This window comes from Rhinolophus sinicus, chromosome 3, assembly GCF_057876585.1.
Source record: "Rhinolophus sinicus isolate RSI-liver-muscle chromosome 3, RSI-T2T, whole genome shotgun sequence".
Taxonomy (NCBI): domain Eukaryota; kingdom Metazoa; phylum Chordata; class Mammalia; order Chiroptera; family Rhinolophidae; genus Rhinolophus; species Rhinolophus sinicus.
In genome coordinates, this window is record NC_142503.1 from 63,005,542 (window position 1) to 63,023,217 (window position 17,676).

Sequence of the window (17,676 nt, forward strand, 5' to 3'; positions counted from 1 at the left end):
TGATAATTTCTGAAGTTTCTGGATAGGGCCAGTCTCTAAGTCAAAGACAACCTGTATAGGAACTTTCAAGAGATGCGTATTTCATCATCCACAATTTTAGACAAAAACTTTCTTTCTCAATGTCATTCTAAACTAAAATTTAAAACAGGTGTTTGATGCTAGAGGCTGTAACCAAAATATTCCCCTTTATAACCTGCAACTCCGATAAGACTTCCCTCGGAAATATAATGGTTACATAGCCCTTGTACGGCTTTAACAAACCCCTATTTTCTTCTTTCTGCACCATACAATGTGCAGTCTATTTGCACCCATTCAGGACTAAATTACAGATAAAGTTACTGCAAATTTGTTTTCTCAAAAAAGCAGTCAGCCCTAATATCCCTTGAGTAATAAAAGCCTTGTCTTTCATTCAGAACTAGAACTGGCATAATTTTCTCCAAGAAACAAACTCTGCTTCCTGCGACAATGGACCTGTTCTTAAAATTCTGAATGGGATACAGCTCAATTTGCAGGTGTTCAGGTATAAAGGTAAAAGGGCATTTGACCCCCCAACTGGCAATTGTTTCTGTGGTAGGTAACTTCAGTCTCCTAGTTATATCGTTCTATTCGATAAGCTGCCAGAGTTTTCAGCTCTGAATTACAGAGGGAGGCTCAAGTGAATCAATAATTTATACAGATATATCTCATTCATTCTGATGGTATAAAGATACATACTAACAGCCTGCTGCAGCCGCGGAACAAAGCCAGAGAGACATTATTTAAAAAGAAAGAGAGAAAAAGGAACCCATTTATCTATGTGAGGAGAAAACATTACGTAATAATGACCTAATGGCTTATTAATTTTATTTTTCAACTGTTTTTAACAAATACTGTGATGAGATAAATAAGCTCTTTAGGAATCTCAATAAGGTCGCTCTGGCGACTGTGAAACTAACATTTAAAACTTTCCGATGGATGTTACCATAGAATGATGATTTACATAGCCGTGTAATAAAAATCATTTGAAAAGAGTCATGCGTCTAAGAAGTTTACATTAACTAGCTTACTAAATCCCTCAACTATTTCATTACTGAATTTCAATATACAATTATCTTCTAAAGGATGACAATCAAATACATTTAGGGACTGTATACTAAGAGTATTGTTAATATAGCCTTATGCTGTTAGTCATTACCTGGGGAAAATTACATGGTGTTTTATTTACTAATACTATGATGCTTTTATTAACTCATAATCCCTGTGCTAACAGTGGTGCCTTAACCAAATTATAATTAAGAGGCAGCAAATATTAAAAATGCCTACTTTAAAATTCTTCAATCATGTTAAAGGGAATCCTCTAACACATGAGTTTCTCTAAAGGAAAGCAGTTCCAAAAACAGTGTGGTTACGATGTAAATGAATCATTAATAGCATAGATGGCTTAAATAATATTTCCATAAGTTCCTACTGTCCTTAAGGACAAAGCGAATTCATCATGTTTAAAACCATGATAAAAAAATCTTTCCTAGCAACTTTAATTATAAACAGTGACTGTTCTTTACAGATCTGCAAATGTGTTCGAGGATAAGATGCACTAGAAGTTGGTCCCTTGCCCATTTTACCTCTTTCAGTTTAAGGCCTGACATGTGACCAGCTTGGACACATGAACCAACTGCATTCAGACTTGGTTTAGGAAGACTGTGCACAAAATTAATTAGTGCAATAGATCCAGTGACAAGGAGGATAGCAATTAGAAGTAATACTCAGGTACCATCTTTTCTTCCACATGTAGAAATGATTTGTTCCCCTCTTTTCCAAGAAAACCCCTTGGGAAATATGGCAGATGATAAAAGTCGAAAATAAAATAAAAGCACACACATGAGAGAAAAAGAGTGAGAGCTAGAGAGAGAGAGAGAGAGAGAGAGAGAGAGAGAGAGAGAGAGAGAGAGACACTAATGCTGTGGTTCCTACCTAAAGTCCCGAAGCCTTTTCATGCGATACTCTGGGGCTGCCCACTGTAACCAGTTAACATTTCTGGCCTTCTAAGAAAATATTACTCGTCCTTAAAAGTAGAGAGAGGAAGGAGAAATAATGGAGTGCCCCATTTCTGACAGTCAAGAGGGAGAGGAGAGAAATGTTCCCACACTGATCTCATTAAGATGACAAGAATAATGAGTGTGAATCTTACATATGAATCTCAGAGTAGATAGAGGAAAGCATAAATGTACCCCACATTTACCCTTTTATGACGCCTGATATACTACATTTATTCTCAGCTTCATCTGATACTCCTGTTGGAGGTTTCTGTTACAATATTACAGCTTTAACTTCAAGTTTTGCCGCCGAAGTCATCCGAGTCAGTCATTCAACAGAGTTTTATTGAGTGTGCATGAAAACGGGGAAGATCTGTTAATGGCAACTGAAATGCATCTCAAGCAGAGCAGCCGGAATTTATTTCCTGTCACTGGTTCTAGTAATGGATTAAAAATACTGACAAATGGCATTTTTCAGTTTACAATCTATTTTATTTCCTAGTTCCTTAAACTTAGGTTAAACATTCTAGTCAATTAGAAATAGAACCCAGGTATTATTAAATATGTCTCCAATATCTTTTTGGAGGAAGAATCATGCATTTTCAGCAAACACTGATGGGATAGTTTTCCTTGTGATTTATCACTTTCTGAGGTCCAACATAGAATATTTTCAAATAATAATTTTAAGCTAAATCATTTTTCAAGATTGATACAAATTTTGAAAGGCCATACAGCTCTTAGAAACACAAACCTGTGTTGTTGCAATCATGTACATTACTCAAGCCTCGATGACCCACAGGCCCTTGTACTTAAGGACTTCAAAGCATTTCATACAGTTGATTTAACTTAGCTTTCTTCACTCCAGTAACTCCAATAGCAATAAATTGGTGCACTAAGTTTACGGCAAACTATACCTCACGTAATTCATGTAATGATGTGGACAATACTCTACAAATTCTAATAGCCGCCCCAGGTATGCCCAACTTAGTTTTATTTCAGTATTTCCATCACTTTGTAAAGGGATGTCCTATCCTATTATATTGCTTACTTATATGCTAGAAAATTTTTTGATCTATGTAATTTTAAAAGAAATTTAGGATGAGAGCAACGCAATGAAGCTGGATCACCAGCCTCTCTAAATAATTCAGAATACATGCACCTTTTTTTTTTCCCCTGGCATTTATTTAGTCTAATGAAAATTTAGGCCATGGACAGGTTCATCTTAGCTACCATTAAATCAATATGTATCAATATAGATGGTTTAAACTGTTTAAGCGACTCAGTGAAAATATATGTTTGAAACCTGGGAAATATATTCTTAATGAGCCTACATTTACTTTTGGGAAAAAGTAATTTATACTACTTAGAGGCCAAATGGCATTTCTTTATTTGTTTAAAATGTACCTCACCTAAATACACAGTGAATTCCTTAAGAGTTCTTTATTACCACACACATCTCTGCACAGTGTTTTGGGCAGCTCTAGTATGATATGACCTCAACTCATAGAAAAATTCATCAAAACAGAAGATACACACTTATTACTTAAATTGCAGGATTCATATTAAGCAAAGTGAGCATAGATTTACTATTTCAAGTAGGCAATTGCAGCCCTCCCAGATCAACACATTCCTTAACAGGAAATACCAAGGATCGGAGGTCCAATTTTACACTCTTAGAACTTTACAGGACAAGGTGAGGACAACTTGACGTATAAACTTCAGGAGTTAGAGATAGATGTCTCTCCCTCTGTCTTTCTGTCTCTCTCTTTCTCCTTCTTATCTTTTCCATGTTGCTGTCTTTGAAGCATCCCTTACCAGCAAGTGGAGGGGAAGGAAAGTTGGTGCCTCAGTAAATCCCTTTACCTTTTAGCACTTTAATTTCCTCTACTGTGAAATGATCTCTAAGCTCCTTTTCAATCGTAGCATTCTATGACTTTATCTGCACCCTTCGGAGCCCATACAGTCTCCACCTTTGCAGGCCCCATGACTTTGCCGTGAGGATGGTGCTCTATCCTGAAGCTGAGGTTGGGATAGATGTGTTCCTACTGTAGCATCCTGAGCACACAGCCATGATTCCATTGAATCTACTTGCTACATGTAATGTTTTCATTCAAGAGCTAATACTCTAGGAAGGGCTCTGCAGGCGTGGTGAGAGGATCTATGTTACTATCTATGACATTGCTATTATGGGGAAATGTGTTCCAAGGTCCAAGCCACTATCTGTCTTACAAAACAGACTTTTACATCTTGTTTGGAGGTTGGAAATCTATATGAAAAATATTTAGTTTTAACTACACATCAACTGAGATTTAGGTGTTAGAAATAAAACTGTGGTGGGAGGCTCCTATTCTGAGAATTTAAAAAATGACGGAAACAGTGCACACTAAGACAAACTAGTAGATCCTAGGTTTAAAGGTCTCTCTTATAAATACCAGCTTTCTGGTTGAGGGATACAATAAGCTCTTGCAATGGAAGTGCCAAACTCTGTTTAAAATAATTTAAACCAAACCAGGTAAGCTTTTGGTATTGCTGCCCAACTAGAAAAAGTGAACACAGCTATTGGAATGTCTATATTTATAATTAATTTTCTCTGAGTAGCAGCCATCACTTTACTAACATCACTTCAAAACTATAACACTTCTTTTATAAAACCTAAGTATACTAATTTGTGGATAATTAATGGATGACTTTAAACCTTGGTAATCTATTCTTTTAAATTAAACCCAAAAGACTTCTCTAATTGACTAAGGGAAATAATACTTAACTCACCAACATTTTATGACAAAATTGGATGCTATATTCTTGTTTCCAACATGTAAGCATTGCCTGAAGTCTGCTTAGCAGGAACTCTATAGAATACTGACTATGGAAAATGTTGTAGAATTATTTGTATATAGCTAAGTGGGATATAAAATATCATATATTTATATAGTATTTATAAATTGCAATAGTAGAAGTTTTGGTTTCCTATGGGGGAACTGGGGAAGTTGCCATGCAGAAGAGCTAGTAGAACATGTATCTTCACTATGTCACCTGACTTTTTATTCCACAACCTTTTTTCCTGCCCATCCGATGAAGACATAATAGGTAATCGAGCTTAATGAAGTATGCTTTTACATCTCTGACATAATGATATTCATTTAAGAATATAAAGATTATCTATTAGTCACAAATACAGTGCAAAGTAAGACAAAACCCATCAAACCCTCATAATGATAGAGGTTATATTACTGAGGCCAGAATTAATGTTCACCCCACTTCTCCATTTCAGTGAAGCACAACAATGCACCCTTGGAATTGGTATGGAGAAGAAAACTCTCATATGGGTTTTCATAAGAGGAAGATTCAATTTTTCTGTCACTAGAAAGTCAAAATTGTTCTTTTAATTGGACTCCAATATATTCAGTGATTTTTGTATAGAGATTACAAATTCTCTTCCTCCAGACTGATTATCTATGGGGATAATTTGCATTGTATGCAAACTACAGAAAATCCAAACTAGACTTTACCACCAAGAGCATGAAAGTAAATATAGTTAAACTCACATTAAACTTCATTTAGAGCATGCATTCTCAACAAAGGCTATATGGCACCCAAGGGAGCAAAAACTGGTTCTTTGAGGAGAGCAAAAAATAAATAAATAAATAAATGTAAATATCACAGTGATTTGTGGCCCTCTGAAACTCAGTACTCCCTGACAAAATTTTATTGCTTAATGTTGAATTTCTCTCATTAAAATAAATGAAAATTATCTCCTTAGGGGGTGAATATGAAAAAGAGAGTAGAGAAACATTGATTTAAGATAAAATAAAAGCTAAGTTTTATCTCTAAAATTTTTGATTCAATCCTTAAAATCAGAATTGACTTTCATTTTTGGCCAAATATCTGTTTACACTTTGATATAATTTCCATCTTTCCTTGCTTTTTAGCTTTTCTCTAATTTTCTCTTCATTACCTCCATTTGAGCCAGTAGCTGATGACTGGTGTGAACACAAGAAATGGTCACTCTTTCGTCTTCACCCTGTTACTGATCTCTAATGTTGCCACTTGCTGAGTGTTGGAACTCTGTCATCACAGCAAAGTGGAGATGCGATGCAGAGTCATAATACACAGACCTACTGTGGTAAGACTGACTACTGGGTCTATACCCAATTCTGACTGGCATCTTAAATGTGCTAAAATATCAAGAAAAGGGACAATGAAAAACAGGAGCAACTTCCGTAACATTTCTGATTAGCTTCTCACTGGGTAAATTAACTCTAATACATTCATAATTCTAAGGTGTATCTTCATAACTGGTCCAATAGAAAAATGGGACAACAGAAAGCATTCTACTCCTATTTCTTAATGTTTACCTGATACAAAGGGGCATGAAAATATGTGGAGTGAACTTACTGTCTAAAGCATATTAATGACTGCATTTATGTTATAATTTATAATCTTTCAGAAGAGTTATTACTCTTCCCAAAATTTTACTAAAAATAAATTATGTACATATCTCATTCATTTCAACCTTTTTCTTTGCAAAACCACTTTTCATATTTTGCAATGGAATATGGCCTGCTATTCTGTTCAGAATGCATGTCCCTCACAGTTTAAATTGAAACTGGAAGATAGACAATTCTTCAGAGGACAAGACCATTGGTTTAGGAAACTGAGGGACAGACAGTGAGACATCGCTGATTTCATTATTTTATAATTTTTGATCCTTAGTCAACTCTGTTGTAAAATCTCTACCATGCAATGTATTTTTTAAGGGTTTCAAAGGTTTTGAAACTGAAACTACCTGATAAGGAATGCAAGGAGGCTGCCTGAGGTGAGATGAGACAGCAGCCATGCAGCAAGCAGGAGACTACACTGAGGCATTGCTGTTCCCCCACCCTCACCTCAACTTTCAGTGCACATACCATTAAGGTTCTTGAGAAGCCTAATTCCTAGATTCCTACATTCAATATAATATCATAGTTATTTTGGTGCTATTTGTAGTTTACATTTAATTAAAATATAGCACAATAGCACTATGCCTGAGAAAAACTGAAATCATTTTATTTTCCCCCAAATCACTCACAGAAAATGTCCCCAGACTATAGCATCTTACTGCTTTAGAGGACAAGGAGGGAGAGTAGAGATAATAGAAAACGTGAAACACCGTAAGAACTAAATTCGTCTCATTATAAATATAAAATAAAATTTAAGAGGAATAAGTTTTTCAGAGAGTAGTAGTCTCTAGCTTATGTGAGTATCTCCCTCCAAAGAATAGGTGTCCCTTTTGCTGACATCTATTAAAACAAACAAAAAAGGGCACTAGCACCATTTAAAGAGAACTGAGCACTGCTTTCAGGAAGTGCTGTGTTTGTATATATAACAACTATAAAAAAACAAAACCAAAGACTATACATTTAAATAGCTCTACAAACTAAACTAGAGCATCGCTCCTCAAGAAGGCTTAGAGAGATCTAGTTAAAATGCTTTGTTCTATTAATATCTGATTTGCTACATTTCCTAAGTTTCAGGGTTGATTTTAGCTAGTTGTGATCAATCCTAATATTCTATGCTCTTCTCAATTGTGGGTCTTTGATGCAATTCTAAGAATTTATATGCAATGCTTTCTAAAAGGTACCACTTGAAGAAAAGCTAATTTTTCATACGCCAATGTTTGAAAAAAGTTATTCTACCCTGGAATTCAGATAAATTTATGGGAAAATGTATATTTTGAGTATCAACTTGAAGTGCCAGCATGAACTGAGGACAGAATCTACTTACTAAAAGTAAAACTGTCGTACTAGAATCTTCTAGGTGTCAAAAATCTTTGACTTTGTAAAAGGAATTTTAGGCAACTTTGGAGGTATACAATCTTCTAAATCAAAGAAATTCTATATAAGCTTTCTTCTTTCCTCACACATTTGTGAAGGAAATATGTTTAATGCACCTTTAAAATTTGTATAAATTAAAATGGACGTATTGTTTAGTAAACTTGGTAAGTGTTTCTATCAGAAAACCATGAATGAATAAGGTGTGGGCAAAAGAGCTTGGAAGTTTAGATTACAGTATTTTCAGGAAAAATCAAGAGTATTAGGGGTAGGACCATCAGTTATAGATCATTTTCCTTTAGTACTTGTTTCTTTGATTTTGGGGGGTCCTCCTGTTTTGCTATGGTGGGGAAAGCAACAAAAATGACATCCGCAACATTTCCGATTTTTCTGCTAGCACTAAAATAAAATTGTTGCAACTATAACAACAAAGAATTTCTATAAAAATCATTTGAAAATTGCCATGGACTAGACGCAAAATTTGATTGGTGTGGTATTACTGATGTCTCTGAAATGTTTAAGATAGAAATTTGTGTTGGAACTTAAAGTTACTATCCACATGTAGTATGATCACCCTATATCGTTCAGTAATGTGAATGCTAAGACGTGAACTACTGGTGACGTAGACATTCTTTTGTTTTCACATTGATATTTCTCCTTAAGTAATGCTCCCTTTTTCAGTCCTTGGACATGGAAGTTCACTTAAAGTGTCCTTATTGCTTGTACAAACTTAAAAAAAAAATCCATATGCTGTTTAATAGCAGCAGGCTTTATACCCTGGGAGTACTTGATAAGGTATCTTTGAGAGCCTGTTGTCTTCAGATCGTTGTATTACATCCCATCCTCTCTGCAAGTTCAGTTCCTCTTCCTTTGCTTGTGCTTCCTCCATTTTTTTTTTTTTTTTTTTTTTGTAATCATTTGGCTACACAGAGCTGCCTCATGTCATTCTTTGCATGCATCATCTCTGTTTTTTCTCTCTCCCTGCATAAAGCCCAGCATTTCTGGGAGTAGCTGTCGTCCCCAGTGTACTCCTTTACTAAAATGGGGATTGAATGAAGGTGGAGCACAAATTATCTGGAAGCAAAGGAAAACCAGGCATTTGAAAGGACCCAGAAAGGAACGAGTAATGAACCAGAGTGGACTCAGTGAATTGCTGAAGAGGGAATTCTCAGTTCTGAAACAAAAGGAACACATGGATACCAAGGAAAACCTAAGGAGAGATTCTCAGTAGGAAGCCTGCCTCTTAGGCTGGTCAGTACAAAGGGTTGAAGCCAGTAGCCCTCCAGATAGCAACAGAAACAAATGTATTTCATAAGTACCCGTTAAACATTCAAACATGCCGTTTTGGAACACAAGGTACTTTGCGGAGTTGACATCTCTTCATAATTCATGTTCATTGTTCCTCTAAGTAAAATATGTGTCTCCCTGTAGTTATTCTGTTAGGAATTGTACTTTAAAGGCAAGAGGGTATTTTTGATAATGCACATCTTAAACTTTTCATTAAACTACCAAATTTAAATTCTACCTTTTTGTGCACTCTGACATTTTTGTCTGGCATTTTCATTAATTTTGCGACATACATAAATGTAGCTGAAATGTTAACTGATCAATACTTTGTCTTTCTCATGTAGCACTAGCACTCTGTTCCCTAAGGACCACACAGCAGAACAGAAATTAAATGTGTAAAATATCAAATGTTAATGTTAAACACAGCGGCACTTACTGTATAACGACAGAAAAGGCTAAAACAATTCCAAATGGACAGATGGTACCACAAATTATCTACAATCACATTTAAAGATTAAAGTTTGTCCTGTAAAATAATTCTTTGACGCACACTGAAGTGTGTCCTTTTACTGATAGCTCAGTTGTCCAATTATTTTTGTGCTCATTACAGTGAGAAATGACAGTACTGAAAAGAAAGAGAGAATGTGCACTCTTTTTTTTCTCCATGTTGCACCCACTGACATCCGCAAGAACACAAATGTCTGGTCAAGAGCCTGCTGAAAATTAGGCCCAATTTATGAGACATTTCCACGTCTACAATAGACGATTCCAAAAGACAAGCAATGCCTTCTGCACCACGTACATCTGTGTTCGCTCTCAATATTCATAGGCATACAATATTCATAGTAAAATTTAAAAACCTAATTCACGGCACACAAAAACAAGGACATCCCCAGGAACGTGTGTGCTTATATTTTATCCATCACCTTCCAGGCTGATTCCAGCTTCTAACAGTCAGCCCACTTTGAATCTGCCCACGACACACAGGGATACTGCTGAACAGGCCAGAGAAGCCCTAACCCTGCATTTCTCGTTCTCTCCACTTTACCTGACACTGGGACCAAAAAAATGTGTTGTTTTACCATGTTGACTGCATTATTCTACATTTATTTTTGGATAGTAAATTAGAAAAGAAAAACAAAACAATAGAAAAAAGGCACTTCAACACGATAAAAGTTTACTGATCTGGGCCTAAAACCAAGCCACATGATGGTACAAATGCACATGCTCCATGAGGCAGCTGCATTTATTAAAAAGTGGGCCAAGTGGAACCAATATTATAATAATAGACCCATGATCCATCAACAGGGGATGATGGCAACAATATGTTTGTAACAATGGGGTGCTGCTCATACCCTTCTCCTAATGGAAAGCAGCTCGTTTCAATAAACGGGCCTTAAAAGCCTCTAGTTATGCAATGAGATCTTTGAAACATTTCTTTTTTAAATACCCACATCATTTAATATCTACAAGATAAATAAAAATCCTACAAGCCTTTCTTTCTGAATGGTTATGATATTAAGATTACATGATATATATTTTAAAAGCTCTTTTAGAAAAGAAATAATACCTGCTGTGTGGCTTTGGCCAAGGTACTTAACTTTCCTGTGCCTCTGTTTCTTGTTCTATATATTGGAAAATAATAGTATCTACCTCATACTAAAGTTGTTGGAAATATTAAATTCATTAATGCATGAAAAGCACTTTCATGTATTAGTGCCTGAAAAACACTTCCCTGGCATATAAATGATTAATAAATATTAGTTGTTGTTATGATTATATAAAGATCTTTTGGTATCAGAATTTAATCTGAGGTTAAAACAGATGATTGATAGAGGATTATGAATCAGTTGCGAATGTAAATGAAAGGTCTAGGGAAAATGACTGCAACAGCATTAAGTGATGTCTATCATCATTTAATAACTAGCTTTATTAGAGCAAACCCTTATTTATCTGGCATCATTGAATAAAGAGTTTCTCCACATAAGAAAAATTTTCAAATTGACTGACTGGTTCATTGGTGGGTCAATTGATTTAGATAGCCATTCATATGGAGATGACTAAGTGTTAGATACTTTGTAGGTGATGCTGGAGTACCAGTGAAGGGTCCCATTCTCATGGCCCTCTCAGTTCAGGTCTAGAGAAGTGAAGTTTGGTTTTGTTGCTGTGTTTTCATCACATTCAACAGAATGTAATTTTGTTCTTCTTTCTTTCAATGGAACACTTAATTATTGTTTCTTCTCAAAAATACTCTTAATGTGTGTTCACATATTAGTCTGTGGTCTTTTTTTGCACCATCAGTTCCTGTTTCAGCAGTCCCTTTTCCTAGTACTTTTATTTTGTCCCCTCTCCCATTTTTTGCAAATGCGTGGCATTCAGCTTGTTTCACAGGACTGAGTCGGACAGAAGCTGATCACCAGCTAAGAGATATTACATTCCTTACTCAGTGAACTTTGACTCTTGTATGAAATCACTTTATTATCATGTACATGAGCCTAAGTTTCTCAGAATTTCAGTGCCTGATTTTTTTAAAAATTTTTTTAATCAGAAGAAAATTTTGAACAAAGTCTGCCATCTTGAATGAGTGACTTCCAGAAGCCGGATGAACTTTATGAAGACTCACACAACACATTGTAATGCTAAAGCGTTAAAAATGAATGTTCCTCAATAAATGATATCATTATATAGATTTCCTGTTTTCAAATTTCACAAACAGCTGTGGGGAATGACTTTGAAAGAAGTGAATCAAAGATAGCAGCATGACCTTTTTGGTAGACTATTACTGCGTCTGTCATAAGGCCCCATGGAATGATGGCATAAAATAAACAAAGAAAACTCAATATAATTTTTTTCCTCATTAATGTCAAAGTGGCTCTATGATAGCGAAAAATCATAATAAACTTTAACAGTACCCCGATGTATTTCTTATGTGAAAGAACTAAATAAAAGAATATTGAAAGAGGCAGATTTTCTTTTCTAAAACTGAATGATGATGACAATCGCTTTCTTTAAGGAAAGACAACCACATGTCTACGGGAAACAGGCTGCCTAACTTTCTAGTAACTTACAACACAAAGGGACATACACATTCTTTGTTTCATGTGCTCAAGCATTAATGAAAGTCCCATACAAGGCCTGAGAGGAGGACAGAGCTCGAAGTCCTAAACAGATGTACAGATACTCATTGGAATGGTAATAGTAAAATGCTGATTTCTTACTGTAATTAAGGCTCTTCTTGTAAGCCCCCGTAATAAAGTCATACTCTGCTAAACTGGCAACTATAAGGAAGCCTAAGGTAATCATATTCTAACAAATATGACAATAAAATAAAGGATTTCAAAGGAAGGACTCCACTTAAACTTCAAACTGAAATCCTGAATAAGCAAAAATAATGTGAAAGCAGAAAATTCCAGCTAAAGCTCAGAGGAAAGTATTATTTCGGATTTTCTAGCTTTGCAAGTTGGTCTCCTCAGCAGTTTTTAAATAACCAAAGTAAAAGGCTACAAGATGAACATTGTGAGAGGACTATTTGGATCTATCAAATTCTCACTTGTGCCTTTTTAAAAACCGGAAAATCTCAGAAATAATAAAATACCTCTTAAATAGGTCACATCCACTTCCAATTGATTCACATATTAAAGTTATTTCCAGCTAGCATTCTACTGCCAATGATTTTCATTAAAAAAAAAAAAAATCTATACAATTAAAATGAGAATGATCAAGATTATTAATTTTTTAACACTAAGGACTTTTCTTGGCTCTGTTATTGGGATTTGGGATTATGTAATACATAAAATCTTACTTTTTAACTGTCACGCAGAAAATCATACATTGGCGGAGATATTCTGCTTTCCGGAAGTGGGGGGGGGGTAAGGAATGTATTCTTGGACTCAGACCTTGAAGGATCCATCAGGTTCCTGCCCACGGCAAATCTGTCCCGTCAAGTCTTAAAAAAGGAGTTTTTAAATGGCCACATCAACATAACTGTTACTATAGCCACAGAAACTCACAGCTATGATTACTGAATTTAATGAATAACAATGTAAGTAATACAGTATGATCATACCACAAAAGCAGCAAGGCTCCTTGGGGGCGAGTCCCAATCAAAGCAACTATTAACGTAGTATGCAGCATTTACAAGCACCATGACACAACGCTTCGTCCTGATAAAGTTTCTTAGTAGCAGCTGTAAGGAAAATGAAATATCATTAGAATTTGCAGAACTAAAAGCCATCAGCTATGTTACAAAATTCTTCAAGCTTAGTCTGATTTTAGAAGGATTCAGAAAGTTAATAAAGTAGTAAGAATATATCAAGCAATTTGACTCATGAGTTAAAGGAAAAGAAGTATCTCTGGAGAAAGGGGAAGAAACTGAATTAAAAGAGCAATTTCTTAGCTAAACGTATTTTCTTAAATAATATTATCAGGTAGGTTGGTCTACCTTTGTTCAAAAGAAAAAAAATTTCCAAAGGATTAAAACTTTTTTTTTTTTTTTGCTGCCTACATACTGTGAACCTTTATATTTTTTCAACTCTTATGTTTTAAGATTCTTTAAATGCTTTAATTTCAAGATATTTCAAAGTGAAATGGATAACTTAGAATGTTTTATTTAGGGTCTTAGAGAAAAACCTGTCAAGTATTGCTTTATTATAGAAAACATTTTTTTAAACCATGTTAGTAGGATTCTCCCTTTCTTACAATCATATTCTCATTCCCTCTCTCTCTCTCACTCTTCCTCTCCCTCTATCTTTCTCTCCCTCCCTTTCAGTCTTGATCTCTCTCTTTCCTATAATAAATTTAACCTATAATTTCTCATTATTTTTTCATAATTTTGCAGTTAGGAAAAAATGTATGGTAACCAAGTGCTTTACAAAATGTTTTACTAAAAAATGTATATGAAAATCGATATAACTTAAACTTAATTAAAACTAAGGCATGACTACAACTATAAAAACAATAGTCAATACACTAGATGATGGTTCAAAAAAACTACCCACAGCTATGTTAATAATTAGAATAATATGTCTGGAAGTTAATATTTTGTTCCTTCCAAATATACTTCAATGCTGATCTGGTATTTTAAAGAAGGAGCTATGTAAAATTTACTAAGGTCATATGGGAAAAATATGCACGTGTAAACATAGATACAAGTACATGCATACCAGTTTTAACAAGTTGTTAAAATTGAAATTCCTTTCAGGCAAAGTTAACAGCCTCCCTATTTGTTTTTATGCTTGGTCTCTGACCACTTCCTTTAAAAGCTATTTTTATTATTTTTATCTATTAATTGTGGAAAAGTGTATCTGCATTTCTATTTAGATAGATATTGCATTTGCAACTCATGCACTGTCTTGAAACAACCAAAGATCCCACTGTTTACTCTGGCGAATTGATTGGATTAAAAATAAAAATCTTTTTAGTCTTATAGTAGCACAGAAAATTATTAAATATTTTAACACACACAAATGAGTTCTGTAAACTTTATAGTCATAATAAATGCATTTTATTTTAGCTGCGTTCATTAGAAGTAAACATTTTTAAAGGGGTAGCTTAGTACCCTTAACTTGATTAAAACCTAATTTAAAACTATAAGTCTAATTATAAGATATCAAGCCTAATTTTAAATTCCTTCATGACAGAAAAATCAGAGTTCCTGATTTTCTATTTTCTTGACTAAAAATACCAATAAAAGTTCACTTCGAAAAGATCACAGTCAAAATGTAATTAAGAAGGTTTCCCTTAAAAGATGGAGCCCCCTCTCTTGTGGATTAGAGGGAAGAGCTTTATACTGGGCTCGCTTTACACACACCTGCATCATACCTGTGGGTGGTCTGGACATATATTTGAACCTCAGTTTGTGGTGTTCTCATTTACACATTCCATGGCAATCAAATTGTATTTTATGTTCAAAATGATCACTCTTTTGCTAACGCATGAATACATACCCATTCTATGCAGCGTCTACAGTATCCCCTTTCTTTTCTGACCACCCCCGTCTAATTTATTAGTTTGGTATTGTCCTTGTTTGATCATTTAAGGAAAGGAAGGGAAGAGAGAAAAAGAAAGAAAAAAAAGCCATTTCACATAAGTAGATCAAAAATGTCATAGTCTTCCCCCCTCCATACCTCCAAAGTTTATTTGAATTAACGTAGATGTTTTACAGATATAATCAGGTCTTCCCAGAGGGATTAATCTTTCCTTGCTTTTTACCTGTTTAGAGAGTCTGTTTTCCTCTTCAATGTACTTCTGTTCTTTGGGTATTAATGTTCGTAAGCTGGCTTTCACCTATACATCAACATATGTGTCTGTTATGAATTAATATATTACAAATGTTTACAAGTTTTTCATGCAGTTCAATTTGCAATAATTTCTAAAGTTTCAAAGTCCTGGCTGCTGTGCTCATAAAATATAAATGTATACAGTTGCACATGCATGCGCCTCCATTTCTTACGCAGGCAGGCAGTGGCCAGAGCACAGCCGCAGCGGCAGCAGCCAACTATAACAGAAAGTGTGGGTGTGCCAGGCAGTGGCAGAAGCATATTCTCCAGGATACATCAAGGTTTAGAGAAAATGAGGAATGACAGAAATTCTCTACAAATCAGGAACAAAAGCTTTCATGAAACTGAACTCTTTAGCAGTACAAAAAAGCCAAAGTTAAGACTTACAGCATTAAAAATCACATCTATTTCAAGATAGATGACCCCTTTTGTTGGCCCTGTCAGCTGCTTGTTTTTCAAGACGTAGGCTTTCTGTTCACCATTTTGAATCTGCGGGAAAAGGACATGACAGCCGTCTGTCTCACGGTCTCCACTGAATACACTCCCTCAGTGACCTTTGACCCCCAGCTGCTGAAACTGACAGAGAACCCAAAACAACTGTGGCAATTCTGACAAGTACCTGTTCATTACCAGGATCAAGTCTGTCAGGAAAAATTAACTATCATGGGATTCAACATGGCCGTGAATTGAGTATGTTAAAATTTTTAGTGTTCTTATTACAGACCTTGGTTGAGAAATGACAGATATAGAGCTGAGGGTTTTTTCTTTTTTTTTTTTTCTTGAGCAAAAGCAACACGGGGCAGTGTGTCAGGTGAATAAAACTTACAGACAGCAATGGTATAGCAACTTTGCCCAGAAAGTCAGCACTTCGATCTCGATCTTCATCATAAACTGTCACTTCAAGAACTGAATGGATATCTTTAATGTTGCTGCATAATAAATATATGTAAGAAAAATAAAAGACTTCATCAGTGGGGACAAGAAGAAAAACACTTTTGAAAATTTAGATAGCTCCAGCTGATTTTGTGTGTATGTGTTTTTATGTAAGCTATTTGCATATACACATATACAAGGTAGCTTGGTATCTGACAGAATTTCCCACAATGCATCTTAGTAGACTACAGTGATGGTTCTATAACTGGAACTTTGAACACCATCATAATTTCAAGTTATAATTTTTTAATGAAATATAATTTTCTATCTGTATGGGTAATTCCATTCTGTACCAAAACAGAATAAGTTATTGTAAACTAAAAAAAAAAAATAAAAGAACAAAAACAAAACACCAATAATTGGCACTGATAGATTTTAGACTTTTCCTTGTTCTCATTAGCACAACAGGAATTATCACAATTCCTGTCTTCCATTACTCCCACAGAAAACATCACTAGATTTGATATCACAGTATATTTAATATAATTTTTTTTATGTAATAGGATATCTCCTTTTTGTTTACAGCTCCCATGAAAACATTGACTTATTTCTGTTGGGTTTATAGTAAAAATTAATTAACACGGAAATCAGAATGGAGAAAATGTAACATTGATAGCTACTGTACCACCCTGGATTTAGAAATTAAGTAGTGTTCCATTGTGTTCCAAAGACAACATATGGTAATAAACAACTGTGAAAGCTCTTCATATTTTTGTTTCTGGAAAAAAAAAGCCCCAATTGTTGACAGGATTTATTCTTTGATCAAACTGTTTACCAAGAAAACATGAATTAAGAGAAGACAAAAAAGTGACTATATTCATTACTGAAAGACTGCAATCACATGTGAGAAGAGGCTTTATCAGGGCACAATCAATTAATGGCTTTGATAATAAATCAAACCTATTCTTTCAATTATACATTCCAGAGGAAAACACGCTCCACAACCTTCTTAGGAGTGCAAGTCTCCTGACCAGGCTTTCATCTCTTATAAAAATGTGGAATTCCTTAAAGATAAATTGGTCAGATAATTAAATCTGATTAGTTACTGGCTCTTCAGCAGAGCCATTATAAGAAATTAATGAGGAATTTAGCAGTTTTTCATACACCCCCAAAAAAACTATGTTAGGAAACTTTTAAGAATCACTTTTGTTTGGAGTTTTCCTTTGTTCAGAGTTCATTACTAAAGCCCAGTTTAAAAAAAAAAAAAAGAAAAAAGAAATGAATTTAGGAGATAACTATAGCGTAGCATCGGCAGCTTTTACAGTGCATGATCAAAATGGCTTACAAACTTTTTTAAACAAAGGGAAAATTAACTCATAGGTTGTTTTGGTATCTAGGACAATACTTAATATTCTT

General features: G+C 34.9%; 1 protein-coding gene across 25 annotated transcripts in view; it reads right to left on the minus strand.

The window, feature by feature from the left end:
- The window catches only part of MCTP1 (multiple C2 and transmembrane domain containing 1), a 491,550-nt gene that overhangs the window by 142,894 nt on the left and 330,980 nt on the right, over window positions 1-17,676 (minus strand). For all 25 annotated transcript variants that reach the window (XM_074328730.2, XM_074328727.2, XM_074328722.2 and 22 more), the window contains 4 exons: window positions 16,214-16,316; window positions 15,775-15,876; window positions 15,320-15,394; window positions 13,176-13,295 (listed from right to left, as the gene is read on the minus strand). In XM_074328730.2, the coding sequence (XP_074184831.2) occupies window positions 13,176-13,295; window positions 15,320-15,394; window positions 15,775-15,876; window positions 16,214-16,316 (400 nt within the window). The remainder of the gene's footprint in view (window positions 1-13,175; window positions 13,296-15,319; window positions 15,395-15,774; window positions 15,877-16,213; window positions 16,317-17,676) is intronic.